Source organism: Stegastes partitus, unplaced genomic scaffold (genome assembly GCF_000690725.1).
Source record: "Stegastes partitus isolate 25-593 unplaced genomic scaffold, Stegastes_partitus-1.0.2 Scaffold237, whole genome shotgun sequence".
Classification (NCBI taxonomy): domain Eukaryota; kingdom Metazoa; phylum Chordata; class Actinopteri; family Pomacentridae; genus Stegastes; species Stegastes partitus.
The window spans coordinates 335,629-345,020 of NW_007577968.1; the positions used below are offsets into that span (position 1 = coordinate 335,629).

A 9,392-nucleotide genomic window follows, 5' to 3' on the forward strand; every position below is an offset into this window, starting at 1 on the left:
ATTCAAGGACTTGGCTTCAGATGTAGGAACAGAACATCACACGTCTGCTGACTGTCGATATTGCTGCTAACTCCTCAGCGTACAGTTAAGTGGCTCATTCAGAGTGAACACACAACTGTACATCGCTTGAAAGCACAACGTCTAACGATTCAAACAGTATAAGGCATTTTGAGATATCAATACCCAAAGCAGCAATAGATCCTTTCTTTGGAATGTAAACGCTGCACAGAAAAATGCTTGTTTCTCACCTTTCCTGTCGTGTAACCAACAGAATGCCTCCAAGATTTTAGTCATTTTTTTAGTTTAAAAAAAAAAGAAAAAAGAGGATGAATGTGATGTTCTTTTCACTTCACTTTGACGTGCTGAAAATAAGAAAAAAGTGCCTAATTGATTGATGATCTTTCCCCAGCTGTCAGCTGCTCTGTTGAAGTGTATGTTTATCACCGTCACTGTGCTGTGATTGTTGCTTCTTCTCACTTTTATATCATCATGACTCTTGAGACTGTCACCTCAAAGTCACTTTGCAGTGTTTATGACTGATGCACCTGCACCTTTGAGCGCTGGTTGCTTAGTCCCTTTGGAAGAGGGCTCGCTGCTTCATGTTTCTTTGAAAGATCACATGTAGCGGTCATGACAGTTGGGCTTCTTTTAAAGCCGACACATACTGCTGTTTGGCATTCAAGCTACATGACTCATTTATGTTGGTGCTTTTGTAATGGAGATTTAGTGACTTCAAAGTTCTTTCTCATGTGGTGTTTCTGGTATTTTTGTATGTGCCCTGGAGCCAGTCACCTTGAGTGCGATCTTCTGTAGGTTAGACCGTCATAGAGCGTTTGTCCGATCGTATTTACTGTAAGGAAGCCCGGCGATGCTCCTCTGTACCTTGTAGGAGCGCAGGTCCTGCTCCTCGCAGTCAGAATCGCTGTGGTAGGGGTCGTCAGTGGTGGTCCAGCTCAGAATACCCTCCTTCTTCCAGAAGTCACAGACGGGATGGTCCCTGGGAATCTGCATAGGAAGCAGGGAACAATGTGAGTCCAGTGCAATGTGAAGACTTCACACTGAGCTCTCCAACACTGTCACCCATGAGCTTTTAAAACATTTAGTTTAATTTTTAAGCTCTAGATTATTAATTTATTTATAACTGACAATGAATAAAACTACCACATGCAGTCTGTGGCTACTTAATTAGGAACACTTAACTTAAAATGCTCCACAGCGTTACCTTTTAATCACGCTGTTGGGAGTTTTTAAGTTCAATTACATTAATGATGTTATAGGTAAAAGCAGTATTTTGCTATACTTTACCTTTAAAGTGGAAGATTATGACTTTCTGAATTAGAACTGCAGTCATTAGTTGGAATAATAGATGATGTCCATTAATTTTCATATTTTTAACCAAGTAGTGTTTTTGTACTTCAGTTTATTCAGACAAATGTTTTTGGCCCCAGTCATTGGTCAGCTGCAGTCAGCGCTCCAGTTTTAGATGTGTTTTAGATGTGGTAGCAGCGGCAAAGTCCTGCTAAAACCCTAGTTTCATAGTGTCTGACAAACTGACCATACACAAGTTAAAAACGATGACTCTATTTTTAACCATTTCTTTTAAAAACCCACCAAAGCCAGAGAACAACTACACAATACGTTGACAAAGTGCTGTTCTAATGTGTCCTTGCTATCCACCATGACTGTGCTGCATTGCTTTCCTACACAGACCAAACAATCTCACTTTAAGAGGTTTAATAGAAACTGTGATTTCTTCTGGAGTTGCACTACTGAGTTCATAACAGTAAACCTGTTTTTAATTTAGCTTTATCATGTTGGAGTTGCGAGATTAACTGTACAGGTTTGTGTTTACATTTCCAAATGTGCTGCATCATTCAATGACATAGAGTTCATCAAAGTAAAATGAGCTTAAATAAAATGTTGCTTCTATTTATCAGTCATCTAGATCAACTGACCATTTGGTAAAATACTCGTTAGTGGCTGCCTTACTACAGATATTGTACAGTCGATTTGGTAGCACCTTTACGAGAGAGTCAAAAACTGCCAACATTATGGAAGAACACGGGTAATGGATTGCATTAGACTCTATTAAAGTGGCTACTGAGTGTTTCACAATACTTAAATTCAGACAAAGTGTTTGAAGAGTTGAATCTAACATTAAAAGGGTATTTGCAGATGAAACGCCGGCCAGATCGACTCGTCTTTTGAATACTGAAATCTTCCCAAAAAAAAAAAAAAGACAGCACAGCTTTAAAATTATGCAGGGTTTCAGAGCACAACTTTTGGAAACGTTAAAATTCTCTTACTTCCTCCATGATCAGGATGCCACAGCGTACCAGACTGTCAACGGCATCCAGAGCGAAATTCTGGGACGACTGACAGGGCTAGAGAGGAGGAGAGAGAGAATGGGTGAGCTCACTGGTGAAGCAAGGTTAAAGGCACCAACAGCTTCAGCCCGTCACATATCTGAGCAGCGCAGAGTTAGACAGCTGACAGAGAGCATAAGGTGTGTAGTAGAGATGTAGCGCAGATCATAGAGGGAGAATGAGACGCGGCCGGCAGGGGGATGAGAGCAGCACAGATATTTTTCGGTGAGGAATGGGGTGAGAAACATCGCTGCAAGTATAAGAGACAAGAAAGAGCAGGTGCCGAAATGAAAGGTTGGCAAACAGAAAGGAACAGTATTTCTGGCTCAGATTCGGAGCCCTTGAAGTCAGTCTGATGGAGCAAGTACATACAGAAACACACACACACAGGCAGGCACACAGGCACACACAGACACACACACACACACAAACACACACACACACACACACACACACAAAATCCAAAACCTCTCTCTGCCTGAGATAGAGGCAGCAGAGCAGGATGAATGGCTGTTCAGCTCCATTAAACATCCATTGAATGAGACACACTGGGCGTGTGTGTGTGTGATATGAATTCAAACACTCACTGGCATGAAGCCCGGCGGCAGGAGATGGCAGAGCTGCAAGGCTCTCTCAGTCAGGTTGGATTGGCAGAGCACCACATCAAACTCCATGTCCCCTCTGACCTCGTCCCCCTGCACGCCGTCGCTCCTCACCCTGCTGCTGACGCCGCTGAAAGCCACCTCACACAGCATGGCCGACACCGCACATGCTAGGAACAAAAACACCCAAACGTCACGCCGCCAGCTCTTACATACGATGACAGAACAGGTGTGTTATTGGAGGTAAAGCAGAGGGACGTCTGCATGCTACAAAAAAAAAAACCCATCAGGATGTTTGGCTGAACCATGTGAGGACACAGGACGCTCTCTTCGGATGATGGATCAGCTGATGAGATTTTGCTGATAAAAGTAATCTAGGATTTCCGCCATTTACAGTAAGTGTTACGTCTTTATTTGTACTTTTAATCCCTTCTATCCTGCTTTGTCATGTGCTGGTGGGAAAGTTCTGACATCCAGGCTGTTTGTGTCTCTGGACTGTGGAAGCCTTCAAAAGAAAAAATCAAACCTGTAACGACAAATCTTCAACACAATCCATTACGGAGGCTGAAGAGGTTTAACTACATCTGTCTTTAAATTAGTGACCCAGATTCGTTTTTATTAATACAACACAATATCATTAGCTAAATATATCCCAGCTCATGTAACATATTTCTAGCACTTGAAGTGAGCACCCATGTATGACTATTCTACACAGAGGCTCTCAGCAGAACAAAGCCCACTGCCCACCAGCTCCACTTCCTATACAACCAAAACAAGTCATGCAGGATGAATGAATCATGCAAGAGAAGTAGCTTCCTGTACTTCAAAAACACATTATTTTTACCTCCACCAACAATGCTAAAATGGGGCTACAGTATCTATGGCTTCACGCCAGTCTGCCTGTCAGCAGGAGTTGATATGAAACTCTGGTGAGGATTTGGGATCTAGGCTTCCTGCCATTAGATGATTACCATACATTTCTCATGTGTTATGCAATGTTCTCAAGCCTGTTGCCAGGAGAGAACAATGGCATTGGACAATTCTGCAAACTCTAAATGCTGGAATATGTTAAATGCCAATATTCTATATTAAATTCTAGCTTTCTGAAACATCTGCAGTTAGAGTGAAGCTACGAGGTTTGTCAGAAAAGTTCCAGGACTGGTGTCACAAGAGATTTATTTCAAACCCAATAACAAACTACGAGTTTTCCCCTTCAGATGATCAACCAGCACGTCTACAAAGAGATCCTACGGCGTTTGCTTCGAGTTGCGGCAGGACAAGTCGTGGCTGCTTCACCATGACAACGCGCCTGCTCACGACGCCCTGAGCATCCAACAGTTCCTGGCTGAGAAGAACATCTCCGTGCTGGAGCAACCTCCCTACTCACCCCACCTGGCTCCGAGGGATTGTTTCCTCTTCCCCAAGCTCAAGGGGGTCATCAAGGGAACCCGTTTAGAAGATGCGGACGACATCAAGATGGCTGTGATGATGGAGCTGCGGAGGATCCCGAAAGAATCCTTCCAGGAATGCATGGCGGCAGAGAAGGTTGGGGAAGTGGGATTACTTCGAAGGGGGAAAACTTGTAGTTGGTATTTGAAAGATATCTTTTATGACACCAGTCCTGGAACTTTTCTAACACACCTCTTGTGTTTGGACAACAAAAACAAGTATAGATGTGAGAAAAATCATGATTAGGGATAACAAAACAGTGATATTTATTGCAGGTCTGTGACAGAAGGCAGACGTCTGACTTGTTGCACGACCCCGACCTCCACACTCTTACATCTGGAGCACCTCGTCTCTTCATTGACAATGAATGACAGCATTGGAAATAAACTGCGAGCAGCACAATCCTCCTACTAATTAGTAGGGACACTGGGCTGATATCCTAAATGCTGATTATTATGGACTTTGAGAGGAAAGCATCAATGTGTTCCAGTTTTTATTAAAAAAAACAAACAAAAAAACACATGGAAGATAAAACTGATGGAAAAACACTGAGGATTGTTTTTCTGTTTCTCCATGTGGCCTATTAGCTGAGATTGTGAAGGAGTTCTTAGAGAGATACTCCAACCACATTCCTATGATGGATGAAAGAGAGACTAATGATGCAGTCCTACGCAAGGTGATACCGAAACTCAAAACAATCCTCCCATGGCAGGAAAAAAGCAAACTGTCCAGAACAGAGAGAACTTTCCCCTCCATAGGTAGCGTGATCAGAAGAATATAAATACTGACAGTCCATTTGCTGGGGGAGCTTCTCTCTCATAACCCTGAGTTGTGAGAGACTCTGTGCACTGCTGAATTAAATTCTACACATCTACACAAACACAACACTTCCGCTTATATCAATAGTAACAGTATGCTGCCATTAGGAAGCTACATGCTATAATTACTAAATCTTCTTGCATATGAAGTGAAGGGAGTCAATGTAGAGCACAGACGCTATCGCAGACACTTGTGTGACTTTTTTCAATGTATTAACTCTCCATTCATTCTCGTCGTAATGCTCTTCCATCACTCACCCTGTAATTTCACACCAAACCACTCCCATCTCCCCACTTTCCCGCCAGTTATACCGTCTGACCTGTCACTATCACTAAAAAAAAAGAAGGAATTTCCATCTGCAGCGACTTATATTTGGTGATACAGCTCTGTTCAGGGACTCCCCTGCTGGGCCACATGCATACGTGGAAAGTCTAAGAGCAGCAACAAAGCGTCACCTGTTGTGCCTCCGTGTTACTCTGCCTGTGTATTGAAGGCACCTCTGTTTTGACTGCTGTCGCTCTTTGTTTGACTGCCTGGTTTACACTTTGAGAGGCTCTGCCTTTTGTCAGCACAGCTTGTCGTGCCCTCTCTTCAGAGTGTTTGATGATGTGTTTTTGAGTCCTCTAAACCTAAACCTTGTCACTTCAGTGTTTTCCCTTTAAGGCTTACTAACAATGAAAGTGTCAGTGTCGTGCTCAGGGACATCCGGTGGGAATCCTGCTAGCTGTCCTCAAGGACGCCTGATTTTAGGTAGCTGAGCTGTGTTCAGGAACTGAAATCAAGTCGTCAATAACGAGAAATACCAGGGAAAAAAAACAACACACATACACCGATCCGCCGCCACATTAAAACCACCGACAAGTGAACAACATTGATTATCTTGTTACAATGCAATGTTCTGCTGGAGAAAACCTTGGCTCCTGGCTTTCGTGAGGATGTTACTTTGACACCTACATAAGCATCTTTGTAGGCCAAGCATGGCAGTGGCGTTTCCTTCCATCCCCAGCAGGACAATGCTCCCCGCCACACTGCAAAAACCATTCAGGGATGGCTCCAGGGACATGAAAAAGAGGCACAAGTGTTGACCCAACTTCCAGACTCCTCAGACCCAATCTGAGTGCCAGAGTAAGCCCGATTATCGGAGGCCCCCACAGGTCTGGTGTCTCTGCCCTAAAGAGTCCAAACTGTTTGGTTGCCACATTATTCGCCAGGCGGTGTTCAGGATGCAGCTGATATATATAATGACACATGGCAATTTATTCATACAAAGCTGTTTTCTCTCTCACACAAAGACTAACAGTGATGGTTGTTATATTTTAAGGTGTTTAGGTAGTTGATTGGCGGGTTTTCTTTCACGAGATGAAGAACAAGTCCTGCTCAAGTTAACAAGTTTTCTTGGTACATCGATTTTATTTTTTTTAGTATTTCTTTGTTTTTAGTACGTTTCTCAGCATGAGTTCTGTAAAACCATCGGGCATTCCAACAAATCCCAAAATACTTATAATGCAGTTTGTTATTGGCTAGACTTTCATAGGTCAGAGTCGGAATAACAAAGACTTGTGCTCCTGTGAACTGCATGCATTTTTTGGAGTTTATAACAGACTTCAAAGAGGTCTGGATTTAGTCAAAAGAAGAAGAAGGTAGCCTGGAGAAGACCTCGTCTGCTGTAAATCTGAGGCTTGTCTCCTGCTATCCTTCTACTGCCAGGTTTCTGTGTTCCACTGACTTGCTACAGGTGCAAGACTTGATTTATCACAAAAACAGAATGAAGAGGACAATAATAAACAATAACGAGGTGCCATTAAGCCTCCTGAAGAACTTCAGCTGCTGATCTGTCCGCATGTGATTTGCTTGTTTTTAAGTGTAGAAAAAAAACCACTACGTACCCCGCATGTACCCTGACACTCTTCAAAAACTTGGTATTCCCAAAAAATCACGAATATTAAGTTCTCATAATTTAAAATGTCATATTTCAAACTGATTTTCCATATTGACATGCCAACAGTCAGAGCCACTGCCAAAGCCTCCCACAAAAAATAAGGTGCCTGGAGAACACGCGGCCCCGAGATGGTATTTAAGCTTAAGTGAAAAGTTCTGTTCGCTACATAGAATATGTGCAGTCACCCACCTCCAACTGCTTCCAGGATAAAGGTGTGCGTGACAGTCTGGGCCTGGAGGAAGAGGTGAAGTGTGGCAGCAAGGGATGGACGGGGCATGATGAAAGGGTCATTCCTAGAAGAAGAGAGACATGGACCAAATGGAGGACAGGGCTTTAATGGAGACAGACGTCTCACTGAAAGGGGAAAATGCATTTTTGATGAGCAACACTGCTTTTGCTGCTCTTCACCTGGACGGCACGGCGGCGATGATGAGGTGAGGGCCGAGCAGAGAGAGGGAGTAGCGGACGACGTTGGCTAAAGTTCCTCCAAAGCCGACGTCTCTGTTCCTCAACAAGAGCTCGTCGACGAGCCAGTCCACGTCACGACACAGGCCAGACACACTCACGCCCTGCGGAGGAGAAGAAGGAGAAGTTTAATTTCAAAATCAGACGCGAGCATTAACCATCTGGTGACGCTAGTAAGAGACTGGTGGGTATGACTCAGAAAATCGCTCTGACACTACACTACACCAGCACGAAAACCAATTCTGTTTATGAGCGTCTTGGAGTATTGACGGACGCTTAGAGGGACAAATTGTAACGCTGACAGCACCGAGGGGAAATTAGCTTGGCAGACGCACCAAGCGCAGGAATGATGCATACTGGGATGATGCATGTACCTTGCGGTGTCTGTGCAGCAAAAGACTGGACATGACACCGGTGGCCATCACAGCCATGCAGGAAGTTGCAGCTACAAAGAGACACACACACACACACACACACACACACACACACACACACACAGAGATAATGCGGCACAATTTGCATACAATTAAAACAGCAGCTCACAAAGATTCATTTACTATTCAGTAGGAGTGCATAATCATGGATTTACAGAAGATGAGGTGATGGATGATGGCAACGCTGAGGTTTCTGTCTGGATGACCCGGCTGGTCGAGTTCAGATGCATAATGAGAAGAAGGCAGGAGCCACGACATGTTCCTTTTCCCGAACACGCTTTCAGTTCTTCACAGAAAAAGTGAGAGGAGAAGACAAAGACATCAGGTTTAACTAACATAGCTGTATTTTAGGGTGTATCAGGTATCTTGCTTATGATAGAAGTACAACAATAGCCTCTTAACTCTTTGAAAACCCAAAACTTTCCAGCACTTTTGAAAGACATGTTACAGAATGTATTAAAGCCAGAAACTGTAAAAACAGAAAAACTGATTTTTAATTTTTTTGACAGTCCCTGAAGTAATTATTTGTGACACAGAGTTCAGTCTGGACCAAATATAAGCCTCAAATCATGACATCACATCAAAATCTCATCGTTCTACGTGTCTCATTCAAAATCTAGTCAAACATAAATTGTCTGCATGAACCACAAACAGTTCTGGGCTTCTCTGTGCAACAATTAAATCATAGAGTGACCAACAGCTGAGTGAACCGCAGACTGTGTTTATACAAAGCAGACAGGAGACACACATTACAAATAGAAGGAGTAGAATATCTATAGTATGTACAGTCACTATTTTTTCTTCAGTGTTGGTGACACCCGTGGATACTTGGAAAAATGTTGCACATATTTATTCCATTTCGTTATGAAAACAGTCATGACTCGATAATCCGACACTAAATGTAAAACCTTCTTTTATGTCGGATAGCAAGGCTGTCGGATTGTCAAGACGGAGGTCCAGATACAAGGAGGGCTTGATGCTGGAAGGCTCATTAGTTGTTAATATTTATTGTTTATAGTTGTTATAATAACTAGTGTATTGTTAGAACACTACGCATCGCTGGATTTCACGCCGAATTGACTGGTGCGATTGTGCACGTTCTGGACACTTCCACCCCGGGGCAGCGCTCTGACGGGGTGGAAGTGTCCAGAACACACAGCAGTACTTGGCTGCTGATGCTAGTTTAGTTAGCGCTCACACTTCTGTTTCCTCCATCGGTGGCGGTGGGGGAGTGGCAGATACGCTCCACCGTTACCATCCATGTTTACTTCCATAAACACTGAGCACGCTCGCTGCGTGTGACGTCGTCGTGTCCTCT

At 43.5% G+C, this 9,392-nt stretch overlaps 1 protein-coding gene across 1 annotated transcript in view; it reads right to left on the reverse strand.

The window, feature by feature from the left end:
- Positions 1–9,392, reverse strand: part of gpat2 (glycerol-3-phosphate acyltransferase 2, mitochondrial) — a 43,177-nt gene that overhangs the window by 12,772 nt on the left and 21,013 nt on the right. The window contains exons 12-18 of the mRNA XM_008281572.1: positions 8,230–8,360; positions 8,015–8,085; positions 7,584–7,744; positions 7,365–7,468; positions 2,954–3,138; positions 2,307–2,384; positions 883–1,005 (exon numbers count right to left, since the gene is read on the reverse strand). Coding sequence (XP_008279794.1) covers positions 883–1,005; positions 2,307–2,384; positions 2,954–3,138; positions 7,365–7,468; positions 7,584–7,744; positions 8,015–8,085; positions 8,230–8,360 — 853 coding nt within the window. The remainder of the gene's footprint in view (positions 1–882; positions 1,006–2,306; positions 2,385–2,953; positions 3,139–7,364; positions 7,469–7,583; positions 7,745–8,014; positions 8,086–8,229; positions 8,361–9,392) is intronic.